The sequence below is a fragment of the Pocillopora damicornis genome, chromosome 3, assembly GCF_964200805.1.
Source record: "Pocillopora damicornis chromosome 3, jaPocDami1.2, whole genome shotgun sequence".
NCBI lineage: Eukaryota > Metazoa > Cnidaria > Anthozoa > Scleractinia > Pocilloporidae > Pocillopora > Pocillopora damicornis.
In genome coordinates this window covers 5,798,814-5,823,017 of record NC_142672.1, presented here as the reverse complement: position 1 = coordinate 5,823,017, position 24,204 = coordinate 5,798,814, and the positions used below count along the sequence as shown (strand labels likewise).

The 24,204-nt window shown below is 36.8% G+C and overlaps 3 protein-coding genes across 5 annotated transcripts in view; 2 read left to right on the top strand and 1 right to left on the bottom strand.

The window, feature by feature from the left end:
- LOC113677429 (putative tRNA N6-adenosine threonylcarbamoyltransferase) overlaps nt 1–24,204 on the bottom strand; it is a 272,358-nt gene that overhangs the window by 113,171 nt on the left and 134,983 nt on the right. The window lies entirely within an intron of this gene.
- LOC149047938 (microfibril-associated glycoprotein 4-like) lies at nt 5,711–7,695 on the top strand. Of its 2 annotated transcripts, none has more exons than XM_089199974.1 (4): nt 5,711–5,967; nt 6,093–6,210; nt 6,311–6,694; nt 7,154–7,695. In XM_089199974.1, exons 1-4 carry the CDS (start codon nt 5,755–5,757, stop codon nt 7,414–7,416), a joined length of 978 nt encoding a protein of 325 aa, XP_089056100.1. In that variant the 5' UTR covers nt 5,711–5,754; the 3' UTR covers nt 7,417–7,695. The 2 variants fall into 2 exon arrangements, with proteins under 2 accessions (XP_089056100.1, XP_089056098.1); XM_089199972.1 differs by having other exon boundaries at nt 6,093–6,228.
- Nucleotides 10,397–17,691, top strand: LOC149047937 (microfibril-associated glycoprotein 4-like). Of its 2 annotated transcripts, XM_089199951.1 has the most exons (6): nt 10,397–12,181; nt 12,573–12,662; nt 13,202–13,458; nt 13,583–13,703; nt 15,204–15,587; nt 16,048–17,691. In XM_089199951.1, the coding sequence occupies exons 2-6, from the start codon at nt 12,575–12,577 to the stop codon at nt 16,311–16,313; spliced, it is 1,116 nt and encodes a 371-aa protein (XP_089056077.1). In that variant the 5' UTR covers nt 10,397–12,181; nt 12,573–12,574; the 3' UTR covers nt 16,314–17,691. The 2 variants fall into 2 exon arrangements, with proteins under 2 accessions (XP_089056077.1, XP_089056078.1); XM_089199952.1 differs by lacking the exon at nt 10,397–12,181 and having other exon boundaries at nt 12,445–12,662; nt 16,048–16,710.

Genomic DNA, 24,204 nt, shown 5'->3' with positions numbered 1-24,204 from the left:
AAAGAGTCAAGAGAAGAAAGTTCCAATTTCTGTTCCTGGTGTTCTAACAATAGATGGGTCGGTCCAGAAACGGAAAGAATTCCGCAACCTGTACCAGATTCAAACAATCCTGGACATTTCATGGATATCTATCAGACGGAATCGACGGGCAGGACACCAGATGATTACCTTCCAAGAAAATGTATTAAGGATCTGTACGAGGAACATTCTGACAGTATCAGAAACGATCAGGATACCATGAAGAGCTTCTGCTCAAAATATAATGTGGAAGAGAAGCACGTCATTGCATATGTTAATCATTTGAAGGATATTGAGATCCGAAAGGACATCAGAACTAGAGCAGCTCAGGAGCGAAGAAGGCAAGAGGCCGAACGAACGTACAAGGACTTTCAATGGGATAACCTCATCGAGGGTGGCAAAGTTCAAAAGTTGCGGGTAAGAGAACTAGACCTGTATCTCAACAAGCATGGTTTGACGACTGTGGGTCGGAAACTTGACAAAGTGAAGGCCATTCGATGTCACTATTACCGACAGAATAAAGAGACTGTGATAACAGAAGAACTGTCGAGTGATGAAGATGACGTGGAATCCGAGGATGAAGAATCCGAAAGTGGAGAGGCAGAGAGCGACGATGACTATGTTTTCGTGGATTTGGATGAACAGCCTGAGATTGGCACTTCCTCGACAATTCAGTTCGTATCTGACGAGCAAATATTTACCGTTGTGGTTCAAGGTCCATGAGACGTAAGTACCACTATTAAAATATCACTTGCATATTCAAAAAGTTATTTGGCGGTGGCTGGGAGAAAAGGGGGGGGGGGATCATGAAACTTTCCACTACCGATAAGGGGGGATCTCTAAAAAAATAGATACTCTACGGGGGGATCAGGTAAATGCTCCGATGTGACAACAAAAATACTCCGACCCCCCCCAGGCGATAAATAATGACCGGTCCCTAAGTTGTTTGCAATTTTGTCTTCCTAAGGGCTACATTTCAAATATAGTTTAGGTTTTACTTATTATCATATACTAGGTATAATAAAAAAATTTTAAGGATTTTACTTTACTTCCAGGAAAATTGAAGGTATTATAGAATATGGCTACTAACACTGATGTTTATGTGTAAAGGATTGAAGGGGATAGTTTATCAAAAGATGTCTCCCTAATTGGGTTTCATACTAATTTTTTTTAGATAAAAGATGTGAAAACGCATCAGCAGGAGTAGAGAATGGAGTCTTTTGTCTTAGCAGAAACAACCAAGTACTTATATCTTTTATTTGATGAACACAATTTCATTCACCAGAGCAATGGCTCCGTGGATCAACAAATCAAAGCAACACAATCAAGTAATGAGGATTTGAATGATGAAGAAGATGTGGAGAAGACTTTCACGGGTGCTTACACTTGCAAGGAAAGGCCTTTCCAAAAGAGATTCTCAGTGTTAGGTGCAAGTGAAGAGACACCTTAGTTTATGCCTGGGTTAATCTCCTTTGCAGTGGTTTTGGAATGTCATGCAACACTCTGGGAGCCTTGTGTGACATCTCAAAGAATGGTTGGGAAGAAGAATTTACATAGATTGGCTCCACAGCGTAAAAAAAAATATATATAAATATTTATTCAGTTGAAAATTGAAGTTCTAAAATATCTCTTTTTCTAACATGGTGTAGCATGAAAATTTTGCAGCTTTAATATTTACAGATTTGAGGGTTTTTCTTGACCCAGCTGGAAAAAAAGGTCCCTTATCAGTCTTTACTTTAAGAGCCTATTAAAAAAGCTAAGGAGATCGGAATGGGCATAGGGTAAGTGCAATGCTCTTGCTCCATTCTCTTGATGTGACAGCCCTTTGGGCATTAAGGTATAGCCCTTCTATGATATGAAAATAAATAAAATGACCTGACATAGAGAGTATCGTGCGGGAAGTGAAAGTTGAAATTTCTGTTTCCTCAGTCTGTTGTTAGAATACTGTTGCTCGATGAGAAAATCGAATTAGACGAATTAGCTCATGTAACCTGCGTTTTGTCAAAAATATAATTGCATTGCCATTTCATTTCAGCATCTTACTTAAAACTTATTTTGTCTTCATTAGTATAATTTCCACCATACTTAGTTTATACAAAATTACAAAATTATTCATCAAACAATTCACATTTTGTCTGAGTTTCCAAGAGAAATACAGAGTTCAATTCTATACATAATTACATCATTTCATAACATATGAATAATAATTGCATATCTCAATTGCTATGAGATTGCGCTCTCGACTTCCTGATAACTAAAATGAATAGGGCTCTCCCTTCTGAACATAATAAACAATAACAAGGAAAAGATAAAAACCTGCATATTACTTAACATACAAACCAGAGGACTTAACTCTTTAACTCCCGGAAGTGATTCACATGTAATTTCTCCCTACAATATCCATTTACTTCGTCTGTCTTTGTATAAAGGAGCGTAGCAGGATGTAATTGTACTGCTGTCCACCATAAGATCAATTTTTTTTAAGTTGTTCAAATCAGACTTTTGGAGGTACTACCAGTACTAATACCATTAATTACTATTTCTACCACTACTATTTATAATACTTCTACAAGAGAATATCAATATTCTCTTAATTGTACTTCCACGATCAATTTGAAAAAAACCAATCAAAAGTAAATTTTTGCAAAACCTTCAAATACTTCGATGCAAGCCACCAGCTGAAAAAGCAAAAAAATTCTAGGCAAGCACGATCTTAAGTTAGAAATATTTATGTTTTCTATTTTCAATTCTACTGCGTTTGTGTTCCAATAATTGTCACCCACATCTAATCATTTGTGGCTTTTTCATAGAGTTTGACTTTTCGGCACTTTTTAAAAGACCGAAACCATGAGGTGATGAATAACAACAATTTGAATGACTGATTAGGAAGAAGAACCAAAGCACGTCCGTTCATCGCTTATTAAACATATTTTGTTTTGTAACCATGATTACAGCACTTAAAATAGTTTTATTAACGATGGCACGACACCACTTTTTTAGCCATTGATATTTTCTGGGGTATTTAAGACCCTCACTTTAATCTAATAGAAAAAGAAAGACCCTTTATATGGTATTTTCGTGGTTTAAATGTTTGGAACAATGACCGTATCCTTTGACGACCGTTTGAAGATTTTTTCGACGGCTCTGACATTCTGCTTGTTTAGAGATACAACTGATTGGTAAATAAACCCATTCGGGCGGCTGGTAAATCGGCTCATGATGTCCTCCGCTGAAATATTGTCCAAAAATTAGAAACATTTGGCCCAGAAGCAAAACTTCAAGGGAAAATGTGAAGTTTTATAGGAGAGTCTTTCAGCCAAGGACCTTATCAGCCGAAATACCAATAAGTCAGAAGGGGGTTTATTTATTTTGTGACGTACCCTCCTCTTAATTTTCATATCACGCGAAACCGCTCGTAAAAAAAAAGGTACTCATCTGATGCAGATGCGCAGTTGCGACCACCTTTTAATATTTTACTAGACTCTAAAAAAGAATGCTTTTTGTAAAGTAGCCAATATAACTACGCGAAAATTAATGGGTTGATTATGACGTTATAGGCTTGTTTCAAATTTCGCTCGAGTCTTTGTCTCGCTGTGTTTAGGTTCCTACAATTACTGATCACATTTTCATCATTTGCAGCTTTGTTTAAGAGTTAGACTTGCTGACTTTTTCAAAACTCATCTGCTGGACTTTTATTGAGGTATTTCATTGACTAATATACTTGTCCAATGTTACTTGGAGAAAACCACTCACCCACAGTTAACACAAAAGCAATGATCTGATGACTACAAATAAGTAGAACAGCTGAACAGGAAGAAGGTCTGTAGCGTTTATGGTCACCACTCATTAAACCGTTCTATTTTGTAACCATAGTTACAGCACTTCAAACACTTCTCTAGAGGGCAACAAGACGCGACTTTCCCTCTTGGATAGCCAAACACAATATCAAGTTCAACAAACATTTTGTCAGTCAGAAGGTAAGAAAATATATTTGTAAGCTACTTTCCATTTTTTGCGCGAGGGTCAACGTATTTACAGGAGTTATGTCGAGCGACGATGAAAATAATGTTATTAATAAAGCTCTGTTGAGGGGCGTTCGAAATGGTAGCCTTAGAAACCCTTTATGGAGATCATTTGCATTATCAACTCAGTTGATAGACCTAAGTTACCTTGTCGTTAATAACAGCCTCTTTGAACAATTTGAACAATTCTGTCAATTCAGCCACACGATTCTGTCTCACCCTGTCTGTCTCAAATTTGAAAGTTTTAAGGTTGAAGTTCTCAAATATCATCCGAAAGTCATAGAAAGCTTGCGACCAGTCTAACTAAGATAAAATCGGGTGATGTTTAATACCAACTACTATGAGCAAAACGAGCCATAAAAAACTTAGGCCTCTGTACTTTACATACATTCTATCGCATTGTTCAATTTAAAGTTACTACAAAGTTAATCTTCATATTAATAATGTGCAATGCTGTTCTATCTTCCTGAAGAATATTTTGAGATAAAAAAGGATAAATTGTAAACATTTTGCATTTCAGAAGTGATCTGACATCTTTGTTGGTAGCAAGTCTACAAAAATTTGTTTCTTGCTCTTAACCGAACTGCCGCAAGTTCAAAGTTAAACAGGCTGGAAATAAACATATTGATAGACTCCTCTCAGCTCCAATAACGGTGATACGCTCTATTTCGTTCTTCTCCGAAGCTTTATAGAATATTATGGCTTATCAGAATAAGATGAAATCTACAAGATAGAGTAAGAATTTAAAAATTCTCCAATGCAGACAAACAACAACGGTCTATTATTTTCTTCTTTTTGCGCCTTTTGTAGTTGTTAATTCACCTTCGAAAATGAATATTTATTAGGAAGAAGTTAATACTAGGTTTTTTTTTTTTTGTGCATGGAATGACACAAGCTGTTTGCATAACAACGTGTTTTAGACCAATTCCGAAACTAGACGAAGTATTTGCCTTCGAAATATTGTGCTAATTAAAAGTCTCTTTAGTTAGACAAAGCTGGCACCTGCCTAACATTTGTTAACATTCAAATTTGAAGGAAAGCGGAAGGTTTATATTTTGGGACACTCACTATCATATTTTTTACCATGAATTTAGAATCATTTATTTATAGCGACGCAGTTCAAGTTTTCTCTTCAACCAATCATCAGTATTCTCTATATCTTCCTTGGAATTATTCTCCCACCATGCTTCTGTTGCACCGGTGAGTATAAATCCCTTTTTTAAATTTCTTTCGTTCTTTCAGCAGACAATCCGCGTTATCTAACTCAAAATGTCTTTTATTATAGAATAAAAGATACAGAAAAGTCAAATTAAAAAAGACCTCACCACATGCACATCAATGGCTCAAAATGATGAATTAAAACAAACGATTCAAAGATATCGTGGTGTGGTAATGAACGCTATGAAAATATTCTTGATATTTTTTTAATATTTTCTTTCCGCTCATGAATTCACAATCAAAGATTAATTTTTAGTAATGAAAGCCTCCCATGTCAGTTACGTTGAATATCAAGAGATGAGAATCAACTTTAGGGAAAACTCGTTAGCGTTCTCATGCAGTAAAGTTTCGAAATAAAGTGGTTTACTGTGCCTTTTTCATCAGTGAAAATAAGAAATGAATCATCTCGAGTGAGTGGAAAATAACTGATATATTTGTTTTGCCTACCACAGACGACGATTGTCGACAAATCAAATTCAAGGACCCAATACCGAACATGGCCATGAAAAATCACGCGATCAAAAGTGTAGAGGTGCCAAACGAAGGGAGCTGTAGAGTAATGTGTTATATGGAGCCTAATTGTGTGTCCATCAATGTTGGACCTGTTGCAGGAGGAAGCCAAAAATGCGATTTGAATAACGCCACGGAGGAAAAGCATGCTCCATTTCTTCTCGTGAACAGTCCGGGTTACGCATATCTTGCCATCGAGGTAACATTTCACATTCTTACGAAACTAAGATGGTAGAAGAGATTATTTCATTTTCTTAGGCTAAAGTGATCTTATTCTTGACATAAAGAAGATCTGCACAAAAGTTTATTTTGTTTTTTTAACAGAATCCATGCAACAGCAGCCCATGCTTAAACAGAGGCACCTGTCAAGCTGGATTCACCTATAAAGGTTTTCGTAGTGTCTGTCGGGAAAGATTCAGTAGACAAACCTGCCAAGTTGAAGGTGAAATAACTGAATTGTGTGGGCCAGTCTCTCGTAGTACGCGAGGAGTTACTCACTCAAGTCCCACTCAAGTTTTTTGTTTGTTTTTACTGATTTTCAGTCAAAAGAAACTGCGCAGAAATCCACAAGTCCGCAGGTAAACCAACTGACGGTGTGTACATCATTAAACTTGACAATTTGCCTGCCTTTGATGTATTCTGTGACCAAACAACAGCCGGTGGTGGTTGGACAGTGTTCCAGAAAAGACTGAACGGCTCGGTTGATTTCTACCGCCACTGGAACGACTATAAACATGACTTTGGTGACCTGAAAAGTGAATTTTGGTTGGGACTGAACAAGATTCACCGGCTGACCTCAGATAATAACAGCATGCTGCGTGTGGACTTGGAGGACTTTGAAGGAAACACAGCTTATGCCGAGTATAACTTGTTTGGTGTTATGAGTGAGAAAGACAAGTACAAGCTGATCCTTGGTTCTTATTCAGGTAGAACTATCCTTTCGTCGCTTCTATTCTAGTCATTCTTAGAGGTAAGGGGGGGGGGAGGGGAGGAGAGTGCTGTGTAATGTAAATATGCTTAACACCTTTTACATCGATAGCTTTGGAAGACAAAAAAGTAATCTCATCGATATGCAATCCTGAACAGCGCATACTGGACGTTGATTAGTCCAAAGGTATTCGCCGGTGGATCATGCGCAGTTAAGCTAACGAACTGATCCACCTCTGGTGAATGCCTCGGCAAACTTATTTATTGGCAATATATAGCATATTGAGTGATTCAATCCCTAGAATCTTTGACATGAATCATAGATATATTACTGATAATACTTTTACTCCACATCATTATTGCTAAATAACTTATGTGATATTTCAAGATTTCTTTCGAATTACGAACAGCTCATTGTTGGTCAAACGTAATACTTATAGTGCGGCTCGTTTTGTCAGGAAATTCAAGTGACTCTCTTGTTTATCATCGTGGTATGCCGTTCACCACTATAGATCAAGATAATGACAATGAAGAATACAACTGCGCCAATACGTTCAAAGGAGCCTGGTGGTACAAGGAGTGTCACAAATCGAATCTCAACGGTTTATATCTTCGTGGCCAGCACTCCTCCTTTGCTAATAGAGTGAACTGGAAAGACTGGAAAGGACATTATTACTCCCTCAAGAGAACCGAGATGAAAATAAGACCAGCAGATTTCTGAACTGTCATGTTTATGGCACAACAATGATACAGTACCACCTCAACCAAAAAAACGAGTTTCTCGATCAAGTCTATTCAGCATGTAATAATCACTCTTAAATTGGAGCTTAGCGAAATGTTGTTCAGGTTTTTCTTGCTTCTTTGTGCATGTTTTTCAAAATAGGAATAGTTGATTGTGTAGAATCGGCCAGTTAACCGGTAATAATAATCATCATAATAGTAATAATTACTTAATCTATATAGCAGTACATCAAAAAAGCTCCTCATCATAGTTGTAAATGAAGAAATGTCAAATGGTTTCCGTGTTTACATAGCCTGATGTAAACACGCGGGAGGTTGGGAGAACACGAGATAAAAATAACTGATGAAAGAGGAACGAAAACCGTGTTTACATACGTTCATGTAAAATGGTTTTATGGCCAATCAGGGCGCGCGTAGTATTTGAATTATTTTATAATTGACAGTTAATCATAAGTAGCTGTGGAAAAATGCGTCTTTAATTTGTTCTCAAAAAACAGAAACTAATGGACTCAATTAAAGGTTTACTGGTGAGACATTTTATAGCCTGGGGGCAGCGGCTGAAAAAACCCTGTCTTCATAAAGTTTTAGGTGGGTCTGAAATATTCACACGAGTTATCCTCGAATCTCAGTGGCTTGTATTATCATGGCCAGCATGCCTCCTCTGCTCCTCCTATCTAACGAAACCCCAAACAATTACCCAATGTTTTGACTCTAAAGAACGCTATCAGAAAAACAAATATTTCAAGTTCTAGTGTACACCGGAATACAATAACGTAATGTCGATGATTCTAAAATGCTTCATACGTTGCTTTTATTTGTATTTTCTTAGCCTTTGTTAAAGTAAATACCTTGTACTGTCATTGACAATCATATTGCACTTTTGATCATAAGAACACACTGTCACGCCCAAGGTCCATTTTGTAGATATGGCTCATCAGGTGATTATGTTACAAAGTAAGTTTGTAGGAATACCAAATGTAAGGATGAGTAGGTGAAATATATTTTGTTTTATTCCCCCTAGCCTCGGAGCCATTTTAGAATTTTGATATATCGAAAGTGGCCCATTGGATCGCTTGTGATCATTGAAAAAGAAGAAAAAATATACAGTTCAAAATGGCTAAAAAAAAAACCTCTGCAAACAAGGTGCAATGTAGGGCTAGGTGTGTCAATTGGTTGGGGTTTCACCTCCCTTCTGAACATAATAAACAACAGCAAGGAAAAGATAAAAACCTGCATATTACTTAACATACAAACCAGAGGAACTTAACATACAAACCAGAGGACTTAACCCTTTAACTCCCGGAAGTGATTCACATGTAATTTCTCCCTACAATATCCATTTACTTTGTCTGTCTTTGTATAAAGTATCGTAACAGGATGTAATTGTACTGCTGTCCACCATAAGATCAATTTTTTTTAGTTGTTCAAATCAGACTTTTGGAGATACTACCAGTACTAATACCATTGATTACTACTTCTATCACTACTATAAATACTTCTACAAGAGAATATCAATGTTCTCTTAATTGTACTTCCACGATCAATTTGAAAAACCAATCAAAGGTAAATTTTTGTAAAACCTTCAAATACTTCGATGCAAGCCACCAGCTGAAAAAGCAAAAAAATTCTAGGCAAGCACGATCTTAAGTTAGAAATATTTATGTTTTCTATTTTCAATTCTACTGCGTTTGTGTTCCAATAATTGTCACCCACATCTAATCATTTGTGGCTTTTTCATAGAGTTTGACTTTTCGGCACTTTTTAAAAGACCAAAACCATGAGCTGATGAATAACAACAATTTGAATGACTGATTAGGAAGAAGAACTAAAGCGCTTCTGTTCATCGCTTATTAAACGTTTTCTGTTTTGTAACCATGGTTACAGCACTTCAAATTGTTTTAATAACGATGGCACGACACCACTTTTTTAGCCATTGATATTTTCTGGGGTATTTAAGACCCTCACTTTAATCTAATAGAAAAAGAAAGACTACTTATATGGTATTTTTGTAGTTTAAATGTTTGGAACAATGACCGTATCCTTTGATAGCCGATTTCTATACAACTGTAATCGTTTGAAGATTTTTCGACGGCTCTGACATTCTGCTTGTTTTGAGATACAACTGATTGGTAAATAAACCCATTGGGGCGGCTGGTAAATCGGCTCATGATGTCCTCCGCTGAAATATTGTCCAAAAATTAGAAACATTTGGCCCAGAAGCAAAACTTCAAGGGAAAATGTGAAGTTTTATAGTAGAGTCTTTCAGCCAAGGACCTTATCAGCCGAAATACCAATAAGTCAGAAGGGGGTTTATTTATTTTGTAACGTACCCTCCTCTTAATTTTCATATCACGCGAAACCGCTCGTAAAAAACAAGTACTTATCTGATGCAGATGCGCAGTTGCGACCACCTTTTAATATTTTACTAGACTCTACAAAAAGAATGTTTTTTGTAAAGTAGCCAATATAATTACGTGAAAATTAATGGGTTGACTATGACGTTATAGGCTTGTTCCAAATTTCGCTCGAGACTTTGTCTCACTGTGTTTAGGTTCCTACAATTTCTGATCACATTTCATCATTTGCAGCTTTGTTTTAGAGTTAGATTTGCTGACTTTTTCAAAACTCATCTGCTGGACTTTTATTGAGTTATATCATTGACTATTATACTTATTCAATGCTACATAGAGAAAACCAGTCACTCACAGTTAACACAAAAGCAATGATCTGATGACCACAAATAAGTAGAACAGCTGAACAGGAAGAAGGTCTGAGGCGTTTATGTTCACCACTCATTCACCACCGTTCTGTTTTGTAACCATAGTTTCAGCACTTCAAACAATTATCTAAAGGGTAACAAGACACGACTTTCACTTCTGACACACACGTACACAATATCAAGTACAACAAACATTTTGTCAGTCAGAAGGTAAGAAAATATATTTGTAAGCTACTTTCCATTTTTTGCACGAGGGTCAAGGTATTCACAGGAATTATGTCGAGCGACGACGAAAATAATGTTATTAATAAAGCTCTGTTGAGGGGCGTTCGAAATGGTAGCGTTAGGAACCCTTAACGGGGACATTTGCATTATCAACTAAGCTGATAGACCTAAGTTACCTTGTCGTTAATAACAGCCTCTTTGAACAAGAGTACCCTACCACAAAAAAGATTTTCGCGCACGATGAGAAGTACAGTATCGTACAACGCTTACTTGTAACAGTATATCACATCCTCTTTAACATTGTATATTTTATCATTACTTAGGCCCATGGCTTCCTGGGTGAAAAAAAAATTATTAAATTAAAGCCGACATGTACCCCTTGAATTTTATCGCCATTTTCCTGAGTTTCAAGGCACTTTCGAGTAAGATCACTCTTGTCAGCGGACAGATATTGAGTCAAAATGCTTAATTTATGGTGATATCGTTTACAATTTCGGCATGAACTTAGACCCGAAACACCAAAACGAAACGACCAAAACGAAATAAGCAAAACGACCAAAACGAAACGACCGCAGAAAATGTAGATTTCACTTCAGATATTCTCTCGCATTTAAGGCTTTTAAATTATTATGGCCGTCTCACGAAACTTTATGTTTTCTCCACCACGCGAGCAGCTAACACTAAATTAGACACTTTAGTTTTTAGGACGAAACACTTTAGCTTTTCTTTTAGTTTTTAGGACGAAACGCCGGCCAAATTGAATACAAAAGCATAAGGAGAAGAAAAAACAGATAACGGTATTCATTGACAACATCTATGTACGTGAGTTTTTTATTGATTTTTTTTCTCAATATGGTTTCCTCGACGCCTCACGCCAAGCTGATGGTAATAGAGAGATAACTCCCGTGAGGCAGATTAGGAGTAGATCATAATCTAAATGAGATGAATATGACAACTGGAATCTGACACCCCTGGGCATTCATTTATATTTATCAATTTTTTTTGTCTACCATTTTGGTCGTTTCGGTCGTTTCGTTTTGGTCGTTAGGTCCATTTCGTTTCAATCTTTTTGTGTTGGTCATTTCGGTGGTTTTGCATGTCGCTCATTTCCTATCATTTTGCTGTTTTTGGTTTTAGTTTCGGATCTTAGTTTCATGATATTATTTCTTAATCCTGGTTGCCCAGGAAAATAAGAATAATTTTGAGGAGAACATTTTTTGCAAGATACTTTCTAAATCGGAAAACCATAACCTTATATATAATACTGTGGTTAACTCCGGAGGAAAATGCGACACGTTGTGTGGTTATAAAAATTCATATTTTCATAAATTTTTAATTTGAAAAACGTGAACTTGTCATAACCTGTCATAACACATATCACCAAGGAAAATAGGACCACGTTGTGTAATTCTAAAACTTCTTACATGTCTCGCTGATAGTGTTTTAACCAAGAAATTTGCAGCTTTGTTTAAGAGTTAGACTTGCGATATATGTTCCTCAAAACATTGTATTGGATTTTCATAGAAATATTAATTGACTGTCATATCCAATGGAAGTAAGATGAGACTCCGCAGTCATTTAGGTTTAAACACAAAAGCTTTGACCTGATGACTTACAACGATTAGAACAGCTGGACAGGACGAAGGAGTGTGGCGTATAAAACAGCGGTTTTGTTTTGTAACCATAGTTACAGAGGTTCAAACAGTTCTATACATTGAAGGAAGGCACGACGCCATAAAATTTTCACTATTGATATCCCCCAAGAACAAAACCAAGTACGGAAAACACTTTGGCTCAGAAGGTAAGAAGCATATCTCTGTGAGCTAGTTATCCATATTTCTTAGACCAAGCCTTTCTTACCGAGACCATTTGCGCTGAATTTTGCAGTGGTTAATTCACCGTCGAAAATAAATATTTAATATGAAGAAATTCACACTTTTTTGCGCAAGGGATGACACAAGCCTGTTAGCATAACAACGTGTTTTAGACCAATAACATAACTCACCGAAGTATTTGCCTCCGAAATGTTGTGCTAATTAAGAGTCCCTTTAAGTAGACAAAGCTGGCAAATAATGCCGAACATCTGCCTAACTATTGTCAACACTCAAATTTAAAGGAAAATAGGATGGTTTCTATTTGGGGACGCTAACTATCATATTTTTTACCTTGAATTTACAATCATTTATTTATAGCGATGCAGTTCAAGTTTTCTCCTCAACCGATCATTAGTATTCTATATATCTTCCTTGGAATTGTTCTCCCACCATGCTTCTGTTGCACTGGTGAGTATAAATCCCTTTTTTTTAATTTCTTGTGTTTCATCTTTCTGGTGTCGTTTCCTCAAAACCATGACACGAACTGCACATGCTACCTGCTGATCGAAGCAAATCATCTTTAAGCAGACAATCCGCTTTATCTAACTCAAAATGTCTTCTATTATGGAATAAAAGATACAAAAAAAGTACAATTTCAAAAAGACCTCACTACATGCACATAAATGGCTCAAAATGATGAACTAAAACAAAGGATTCACAGATATCGAGGTAAGGTGATGAACGCTATGAGAATATTTTTGATATATTTTTTAATGTCTTCTTCCGCTCATTAATTCCCAGTCAAAGATCAATTTTTGGTAATGAAAGCCTCCCAATTACGTTGAATTTTCAAGAGATGAGAATCACCTTTAGGGAAAACTCGTCAGGGTCCTAATGCAGTATAGTTTTGAAATAAAGTGGTTTAATGTGCCTTTTTCATCAGTGAAAATAAGAAATTTTCTCATGTGAGTGAAAACTAGACCATATATTTGTTTTGCCTACCATAGACGACGCTAGTCGACACATCAAATTCAAGGAGGCAATACCGAACATGGCCATGAAAAATCACGCGATCAAAATTGCAGAGGTGTCAAACGAAGGGAGCTGCAAAGTAATGTGTTTGATGGAGCCTAATTGTGTGTCCATCAATGTTGGACCTATTGCAGGAGGAAACCAAAAATGCGAGTTGAATAACGCCACGGAGGAAAACCATGCTACATTCCTTCTCGTGAGCAATCCGGGTTACACATATCTTGCAATCGAGGTAACATTTTACATTCTTAAGAACTAAGATGGTAGAAGAGATTGTTTCATTTTCTTAGGGTAAAGCGATCTTATTCTTGACATAAGGAAGGTCTGCAAAAAAGCTTTCTTTGTTTTGTCAACAGAATCCATGCAGCAGCAGCCCATGCTTAAACAGAGGCACCTGTCAAGCTGGATTCACCTATAAAGGTTTTCGCTGTGTCTGTAGGGAAAGATTCACCGGAGAAACCTGCCAAATCAAAGAAGGTGAAATGAGAGGATTGTGTGAGCAAGTCTCTCGTTTAGTACGCGAGGAGTTACTCACTTCAGTCCCAAACTTGAATTCAGCAACAAAATAGTAACCACTGAAGTAAAGCTAATCAAAGTGGTCTGTGAGCAAACTCATAAATTGACAGATGACTTACATGATTTTTGGATTATGTTTAATGTTATCTGGTTCAGGGAATTTTGTGGCTGATTGTCATATTTAGAGTACGAGCAGTAGTTCAGTGTTCGCTAATGTAGCAAAGAAACAAAGGTAACGTTTGGATAAGAAGGCATTACAACTGAAATGATCATGCCATTACATTTGACAAGGGTAAATGATGTGTTTTAAATATATATAATTTTTGTTTCTGGTTCAAAAGAAAAAGATGGAAGTAAATGTTGGTGAAAAGTGAAATTTATTGTCTATCATTGTAAATATTGGAAAATCAAGGCAATACTGCCTTAATGAAAACATGAATGATTCCCTCTTTATCAAATGAGACATACAGGAACGAGTTTTGAGTGATACAACTAAGCCCAGACTGCCACCGTCATTTTGGATTTCAGCCTGGGTAGATTTTGGTCACGTGCTAGGCAACGTATAATCAAAAACAAAATAGAATTTCAATTCAGGCCTATTTATCAATTTTGTGGTGTATAACTTTCGCATTTTAGTACGTAATATTTGTTTTGAATCTTCAAATTGTCTTGAAACTTAAAAGAAAATCGGTAGCTAAAATTGTTTGTTTAGGTGTTATCTGAGTTTCGTGGTAACCTGTAATTTCGTCAGTCGCCGGCACCTTTTGTTGCTTCACACAGAAAAAACACACGATACGAAATGTAATGATCGATTTTGTCCCCAATCTCACGCCATAAAAGAAAAAGCTTTTGAAGACCTGTAAACTCCGCTTCGGAGTTAGTGATATTTTTAATGAATCTTCGGATTGTTTTCAAGTTCAAGGATTGTAAATTACAATTTTATAAAAAACCAAGGTTGTTCTCTTATTTCAGTGTGAATCCTCGCACGCCTGCCAGTCGCTGGCGCCGCTTGTTGAAACTTAAACGAAAAAAATAAACTCTTTCAAGATTATCATTGGCTTCTTTTTCACCCCACCACCCCTCTTAGCAACAAAGGTCGCCATTTCGTTTGTTTATTACTCGCCAAATATTATCAAATGCACTCAAAAGCCTAAAATTGAAAAAATGTTTACAGGAATCGACCAATCGAGCGAGCGAGCGAGCAAGCGAGTGCCATTCTCCACATCATATCTACAACTCGCTCTTGCGCATGCACGCAATTCACGAGCCTATTACTGTAACTTTACATGAATATAGCTGGTAGATATTAAGGAAAAAGAAATGGTACTAGTTAATATACAGAATTAAGTTTTATCAGTCAGAGCAACAGTCAGGAAAGCAACAAAAAGCACTCAACATCCAATCAATTTAAAGTGGGCGTTTTGTTTGTCTTTTTGTTTATTTCTATTTTCTGATTTTTAGTCAAAAGGAACTGCGCAGAAATCTACAAATCCGCGGGTAAACCAATTGACGGCGTGTACACCATCAAACCTGATGATTTGCCTACCTTTGATGTATTCTGTGACCAAACAACAGCCGATGGTGGGTGGGCAGTGTTCCAGAAAAGACTGAACGGCTCGGTTGATTTCTACCGCAACTGGAGTGACTACAAACATGGTTTTGGTGAACTGAAAAGTGAATTTTGGTTGGGACTGGACAAGATTCACCGGCTGACCTCAGATGATAACAGCATGCTGCGTGTGGACTTGGAGGACTTTGAAGGAAATACTCGATATGCTGAGTATAACATGTTTGGTGTTATGAGTGAGAAAGACAAGTACAAGCTGATCCTTGGTTCCTATTCAGGTAGAACTGTCATTTCGTCGCTTCTATTCTTGTCATTCTAGGAGGGGGAGGGGGGGGGGGAGGAGAAGAGTGCTGAGTAATGTAAGTATGGTTAACATATTTTACATCAATAGCTTTCAAAGACAGAAAAGTAATGTCAGCTCATCGATATGCAATCCTGAACAACGCATACCGGACGTTGATTAGTCCAAAGGTATTTGCCGGTGGATCATATGCAGCTAACCTGACGAACTAATCCAACTCTGATGAGTGCCTCGGCAAACATATTCATCTGCATTATCATATTGAGTGATTCAATCCCTAGAGTCTTCGACATTAATCATAGATATTACTAACAATACTTTTATTCCATATCATTATTGTTAAATTATACTTATCTGATATTTCATGATTTCTTTTGAATTACGAACTGCTCATTGTCGGTCAAACGTAATGCTCATAGTGCGGATCGTTTTTTCAGGAAATTCTGGTGACTCTCTTGCTGTGCATCGCGGTATGCCGTTCACCACTAAAGATCAAGATAATGACAATCGTGGAGTTCGCAACTGCGCCACTAGGTTCGAAGGAGCCTGGTGGTACAATAATTGTCACCATTCAAATCTCAATGGTTTATATCTTCGTGGCAATCACTCCTCCTATGCTAATGGAGTGAACTGGAGATACTGGAAAGGATATAATTACTCCCTCAAGAGAACCGAGATGAAAATAAGACCAGTGGATTTCTGAACTGTCATGTTTATGGCACAACAGTGATACAGTACCAACTTTAATAAAAAACACCAGTGTCTCGATTAAGTCTATTCAGCATGTAATAATCACTCTTATATTGAAGCTTAGCGAAATGTTGTTCAGGTTTTTCTTGCTTAGTCTTTCTACGCGTTTTTGAAAATAGGAATAGGTGATTCTGTAGAATCGGCCAGTTAACCGATAATTATAATAATAATAATAATCATAATCATAATCATAATCATAATCATAATCATAATAGTAATAATGACTTAATCTACATAGCGATACATGAGAAAGCTCCTTATCATAGTTGGAAATTGAGAGTTAATCATAAATAGCTCTGAAAAAATGCGTCTTTAATCTTTTACCAAAAAACTTAAACTAATGGACTCAATTGAATGTTTATGGGTGAGACATTCTATAGCCTGGGGGCAGCGGCTGAAAAGACCCTGTCTCCATAAATTTTAGGTGGGTCTGAGGTACTCACAAGAGTCATCCTCGAATCTCAATGGCTTGTATCATCATGGCCATCACGCTTCCTACGCTCCTACAATCTGGGTTATACAAGTTTTGATTGTTTAAATTTTTGACTGGTATTTTCAGTTGACGGAACACAAAGCTATCACCCAGCATTCATTTTTTTCCAAGCCAAGATTAGAAGAGCAAACCCAGTCGCTAATTCAGTTCTAGTTCCCTTTGATTTCTATAACGAAACTCCAAACAATTACCCAATGTTTTGACTCCGAAGAATGCTATCAGGAAAACAAATATTTCAAGCTCTGGTGTACACTGGAATGCGGTAACGTAATGTGGATGATTCTAAAATGCTTTGGACGGTTAAGAATATATGAAAGTCATATATTTGAACTGCGGATAAAGACGTGAATGAAAGTGATCCTCGCAGTGATGTGCACTACTTAGGCAGTAGTGAAAATAAGGCCTGAAAAAAATTCAGGCCTGTACGGGATTTGAACCCATGACCTCTGCGACACCGCTGCGAGGATCACTTTCATTCACGTCTAAAATGCTTTGTTTATTGCTTTTATTTGTATTTTGTTAGCTTTTGTTAGAGTAAATACCTTTCACTGCTATTGATAAACATATTGCACTTTTAATCATAAGAACACATTGTCACGCCAAAGATATGGCTCATCAGGTGATTATGTAACAAAGTGAGTTTGTAGGAATACCAAATGTAAGGATGAGTAGGTTAAATTTGTTTTGTTCTATTCCCCCGAGCCTCGGAGCCATTTTAGAATTTTGATATATCGAAAGTGGCCCATTGGATCGCTTGTGATCATTGGTTTGCAGGCTGAAGGAGGACTCCTTACAGCTTTGTTTACTTATAAATGATTAAAATCTATGATACATAAAAGTTTTCGGTTTTTCACAATTTCAATGCGCTGGGGAAATGAAATCAAGAAACCGAGACCGTTCTTTTGGCTCACTCTGCGGCTATGGCGCCCAACTCGTGTAAAGTTTTTAACTTAGACGTGAGTTAGTCCATATCTTTAGGTGCACGCCCCAACTACTGAGGAATCTGCAGGTGGGTTTCCACCATTCACTCTCTGAAATTCATGTCTCTGGTGAAAACAACTTGAAATTTGTCAGTGGCAGGCTCAAACGATTTACCTTTGTTTCACCCTTTACACCCTAACATCAGGATGATTATTCCCCATACTGCTCTCTAAACATTTCATATGCTGATGGCAGGGAGAATTTGTTTTACGATCAAGAGCTTCTTCAGCTGGTAGTCATTTCCTTTCTTCTCATGACTTTAATGCTTGATTAAGGGATAATAATGTAAGGAGAAATGAAATGGTTGTCATTCTTAAGTGTCAGCACGGATTCAATGAAAGCCGATTGGCGGCGGTGTCTCTTCGCGTATAAGACCTCTTACTACTTTTTGTTTAGCCTAAGAGCTGGCTCTTTTGTTTGAGTTTGTTTAAAAACTATCAGATGCCAGTCGTAAAACGTATGGTTGGACGTGATGTAGCAGTATCATCCAAAATTGGAAGTACTATAACTGGAAGTAGAGTCGTAACAGAGAGCCGGAAGTCAGAACACTTTAAGGACAGGGAAGGTTGAAATGTCGTTCGAACTGGCGGACTACCCATTAAATAAAACTCGTTCTGCGAAGCACAAAAATTCTATGTATTATATGATGAGAACGACAAGAAATCTTACCCCAGGTGATAGCACTGGGAAGAATTTGCCACTTATTTGGAAAAGAAAATTACGTTATTCTCACATCGAGGACGTACGATTCAAAGATTGTCTTCACCTTTGACCATAGACTACTGTTCTTCATGTGGCTCCCCCTAGATCCGCCTCCGTGTTATTTTATGTATATTTTTGGGTCATATCGGTCGTTCGTTTTGGTCGTTAGGTTCGTTTTGTTTCGATCGTTTTGCTTTCTCATTTCGGTGGTTTCGCACGTTTCGTCTCGTTTTGCTGTATCATTTCTTCATCCTGGTTGCTTGAGAGAAATGAGGTTCTCAGGTAACACAGTAAAGACGAGAGGTAATGCAGTCCACGATGGAGACAGAGCCTAGAAACTGCTTTCCACTGCGTGAATTAACAAATATCAGGGTCACCAGCCCTCACAACACAAAGGTAACTCAGCTGATTGTTGATGAACTTTGCCGCCAAGGCCACCGAGGTGGATTTGATAAAGCTGCTGTACAACGTAACTTTACTATATGAGCAATTTAAAACTAGAGGACACCACTGCAAGCAAGATTTATTGTCCATAACAGATAATCAGGCTCCAATCACGCAATTTTGAAATTAAAGCCTTTTTTGTTTTGTTCAGGAACTGCCAAAAAGTATCACGAGCACGTACGGAGGACTGCCCTTGGAAAAATAACGGATGAAATAAAATTGAAAAATAAGAAAGATCTACGAAAAGAACGGGTTCTACACAACATCAGTATACCTCATAACTCCTTCAGTATACAACATGTATACTGAAACGAGTACTAGCGTATAAGAAATCCTGCTACAAGTGTATAAGATCCTGCTATTTTCTTGGCATAGCCTGACGTATACTGATCCTTAAACAGTACCTTATTCATCACGACACCTCCTTATAGATTCCGTACCCGACTTTGTGTACTGACTGTATAAGAACTACATAAGGGACCGTATTCGGATTATTTCACGCAGTGTTCCAAGAGAAAAAAAGGTTTCCGGCCTCAAAATTCAGCGTGAATGAAATGACCCTTTTCAACACTGCGAAAAGCCGCTCGAAATCTTCAGGGAAAAATTATTTTACATTCCTGTGCTTCTGTCTAACTTATTGAGTAATTTTGTGGAGAACATTTTTTGCATGATACATTCTAAAATGGAAAGCCATAACCTTATATATATCACCGTTGCTAACTCCGGAGGAAAAATGCGACACATTGCGTCGTTCAAAAATTCATATTTTCATGAAATTTTAATTTGAAAGACATTAAAACCGGTCATAACACTATAAAGTCATGCGATCAGTTCACTGGAGTCCAGCGCACTGACTTGATTAGGCCACTGTCCTTTTGATCCAGAGTCCAGGGTAAAAATAATTTATGCCACTGTGTCTCCTACCGATTGATTAAAATAAGTAACAAAATCTTCTTTTTCCTCATCACCTATCTCCTTTCTATATTTACCTATTAAGTTTAAAGGAGACTTACCTTAGTTTAGTAGCAGTGACCTTGAATTCAATGATTCCTGCTGCAGATGGTAAACCATTCTTTGCTGTAGCTTCCATAAGTAGCTTTTGGCTTCGATGACCTGAAAAGTGAATTTTGGTTGAGACTGGACAAGAATCCTCGAGTGATCTCAGAAAGTAAGAACATGCTGCGTGTGGATTTGGAAGACTTTGAAGAGAACACAGCTTATGCTGAGTATAACACTTTTGATGTCAAGAGTGAGAATGACAAGTGCAGGCTGATAACGGTACTTTTCCTTTTTATTATTACGGGGAAGGAGAGCGTAAATTAAAGTAAAGAAGCTTCAATTCTTTTACAGCAATAGGTTCCAAAGATGGAAAAAAAAAATGATAAGCTAAACCTACCGAAATACAATAACCTTAGACAGCGCAGACTAGACGTTGATTAAATCTGAAAGTGTTCGCCGACGGATCTTGTCCTGTTAGCCCGACGGAACAATTCAAGTGCGATAAATATCTCGGCAAATGATTTGATAAGGGTTATGAGAATTTAAATTTATTATTATTTTTATTACCGTTAATTCCAAGTTTGTTTTTTTAGGAAACACTAGTTCCTCTCTCCCTCATGATCGGCCAGTCACCACTAGAGATCATGATAATGGTCATCACAGAAATGTTCAAAGGAGCCTGGTGGTACAGCGCGTGTCATGCGTCAAATCTCAATGGATGGTATCGTCACAGCAATCAGTCCTCCTATGCTGATGGTGTAAACTGGAAAGGCTAGAAAGATTATGGATTTCTGAACTGTCATATTTTTGTCATAATTTGATTAAGTACCTACTTAGCAAAAACTAATGACTTGATCAAGCTTGTTCCGCGCTAAAATAAACATTGATGGATTTGCCGGCTTAGTGAACGTTCGTTGAACTTTCTAAGGCTGTGTAGATTGTTCTCTTTTTGTTTCGATGGGATTTTTATCTTGTATATTTTTTTATATTGAGGCATGGATGAATCCCCCTTGCTATACACCTAAAAAATAAAATTTTAGTCTTTGAAAGATTTGTTTTATATTTTCACCAGCTTCACGAAACACTAAACGATTTAGTTAGTACACAGCTGTTATTCTTTCAAGAAGACTTTAAGAAGAGTAAGGGGTCGTCATTATTTATCGCAGGAGGGAGGGATCAAAGGATTTTGAATTTGTCTATCCCCAAAGGCTCTGTAACTTCGAAGACTTCCCCTCATTTGCAATCAATGTTGTATAATTTCTGCGTATTATATGATTACCTACGATTACGTATCACTCTGTTATTCATGAATACTAAACGTCACTTGCGTAGACAAAAGGGCTCATATAGTGCATTATGCTACATTACTTCGTTAATATACAAAATGTAATAATGAGTATATTCGAATAGAAAATAATCAAAAGGTATTCTTATTTTGTTTCTCTCAACTCTGTGTTTAAAGATGCAACTATTTGTAGTTAATTGGACATTACATATTTCGCTTAAACAACTGCTCACGCGCTGTGATTTTTTGATCGCCCAATTACCAAGCTAAGTTATTTGCAATTTTTTTAAAGAGTTTGACGTTCCACGTTTTTCAAAGGCCCCTTGCGCGACGTTATCACTTCTTAAGGGCTACATTTCAAAGATAGTTTAGCTTTTACTTATTAGCATATACTAGGTATAATATAATATTTTTGAGAATTTTATTTTACTTCCAGGAAAAATTGAAGGAATTATAGAATATGGCTACAGTGATTTTTATGTGTAAAGTGTTAAAGAGGATACTTTATCAAAGGATTTCTCCCTGCTAATTGGGTTTCATACCAATTTTTTTAGATAAAAGATGTGAAAACGCAGGAACAAGAGGAGAGAGTGGAGTCTTTTTTCTTAGCTGAGACAACCAATTACTTATATCTTTTATTTGATGAACACAATTTCATTCACCAGAGCAATGGCTCTGTGGATCAACAAATCAAAGCAACACAATCACCTTCATGTAATCCTGGCTCTGCAGGTTACATATTCAACACAGAAGCTCATCCAATTGATATTGGAGAAATTCATTGTAGCTCACCTTTAAGACTGACATATATACCTGAAGAATTATTTAGAACTAGAGATATGCTAATAGAAAACTCCCAAGAACTGAATCATGAAAGTAATGAGGATTTGAATGATGAAGAAGATGTGGAGAAGACTTTCATCGCTGCTTACACTTGGAAGAGGTGCTTGCACTTGCAAGGTGCTTGCACTTGCAAGAGATTCTCAGTGTTAGGTGCATTTTTTGAAGGAAGTGAAGAGGCACCTTAGTTCATGTTTGGGTTAATCTCCTTTGCAGTGGTTTTGGAATGTCATGCAACACTCAGGGAGCCTCGCGTGACATCTTAAAGAATAGCTGGGAAGAAGACTTTACATAGATTGGCACCACAGCGTAAAGAAAATAATATAAATATTTATTCAGTTGAAAATTAAAGTTCTAAAATAACTATTTTTCTAACATGGTGTAGCAAGCAAATTTTTCAGCTTTAATATTTACAGATTTGAGGGTTTTTCTGGAACCAGCTGGAAAAAAAGGTCCCTTATCAGTCTTTACTTTAATAGCCCATTAAAAAAGCTAAGAAAATCAGAATGGGCATGGTGTAAGTGCAAGGCTCCTGCTCCATTCTCTTGATGTGACAGTCGGTTTGGGTATTGCCCTTTTATGATATAAAAATCAGTAAAATAAAGAGTATCCAGCAGGAATTGTGAGTTGAAAATTTCTTTTTCCTCAGTCTGTTTTTAAAATGCTGTTGTTCAATGAGAAAGTCATAAACATCAGTTTAAAAAAAACAAAAAAAAAAATTGGCTGACCTGTGAAGTAAAAGTCTTGCAAAATTTTGATGCTTCAATGTTGATAACAAAATATTATTGTTTATCTTAGGATGTGGTCACATCTGATGCGAATCACAATTTTTTTGACCGCGTACTGCTAGTCTTATTCAGTTGATGAAGCCTGTATTGTTTAATATGTTATCTACTGCGCTAGCTAATTAATGCCACAATTTTCAATTAATTATTACTAATCGCATAACGTGATGACGTCATAAACGGAATTCACTGTATTACGACTTGCTAGTCAGAAGAACTGTGAGACACCACTGGATTTTGAACGCGACTACTCCAAGCGATGATTCAATAAAGGAGCTGTTTAAAACCGTGGCCTGAGTTAATCTTCGACTGGCAAAATAAAGCCCAGACAGTAAACTGGTTTCCTTATGAACCAGAATACTGCAATACTCTTCATCTGGTGTTCTGTTACCAGCCTGCTTCCAAATTCCTCACCTGGACAAGAATTGCTTCATGCAGCTGCTACGTCATGGTTCACGTCGGAAGTGACGTCATTTTATGATAGATTATCAAAATATTTTCTTATTATTATACTTTATTAGAAAATGTTGAAAAAAATAAGCAAGAAAACGGTTTGCTAAAAAGTAATGGATAATTTAGATAGGAAATTTTCAGCTATTAACAGTTATGTGAAGTACACAACTGAATGATTTGAAAAAAAGCCGTAACAATTTTTTATTTCATTATTATTATTTAGAATGTGTTACCAATATATGATTATAAAATCATGACAAACTACAGTTATTAATAATATAGAGTCAAAATTTATACCAGTAACTCATTATACCAACCGAGTTTCTCTGACCAGTGCTTTACCTACTGATAACAGAAATGAAAGTGTATCTATAGCACTTTAAACAAAAAGTACCTTCTTCAGTGTGCAATAAAAGAAGAAAAAATATACAGTTCAAAAAGGCTGAAAAAAAAAAACCTCTGCAAAACCTCAAACAAACAAATAGGTGTGTCAATTGGTTGGGGTTTCACCTCCCTTCTGAACATAATATGCAACAACAAGGAAAAGATAAAAACCTGCATATTACTTAACATACAAACCAGAGGACTTAACCCTTTAACTCACGGAAGTGATTCACATGTAATTTCTCCCTACAATATCCATTTACTTTGTCTGTCTTTGTATAAAGGAGCGTAGCAGGATGTAATTGTACTGCTGTCCACCATGAGATCAATTTTTTTTTAGTTGTTCAAATCAGACTTTTTGAGATACTACCTGTACTAATACCATTAATTACTATTTCTACCACTACTACTAATACTTCTACAAGAGAATATCAATATTCTCTTAATTGTACTTCCACGATCAATTTGAAAAACCAAT

Coding starts and splice junctions, on each gene's coding strand:
- LOC149047937 (XM_089199951.1), top strand. CDS start 12,575: ATGCAGTTCAAGTTTTCTCCTCAACCGATCATTAGTATTCTATATATC. Junction 12,663..13,201: donor ACCATGCTTCTGTTGCACTG/GTGAGTATAAAT, acceptor TGCCTACCATAG/ACGACGCTAGTCGACACATC. Junction 15,588..16,047: donor GATCCTTGGTTCCTATTCAG/GTAGAACTGTCA, acceptor TCGTTTTTTCAG/GAAATTCTGGTGACTCTCTT.
- LOC149047938 (XM_089199972.1), top strand. CDS start 5,755: ATGGCCATGAAAAATCACGCGATCAAAAGTGTAGAGGTGCCAAACGAA. Junction 5,968..6,092: donor ACGCATATCTTGCCATCGAG/GTAACATTTCAC, acceptor TTTTTTTAACAG/AATCCATGCAACAGCAGCCC. Junction 6,229..6,310: donor AGGTGAAATAACTGAATTGT/GTGGGCCAGTCT, acceptor ACTGATTTTCAG/TCAAAAGAAACTGCGCAGAA.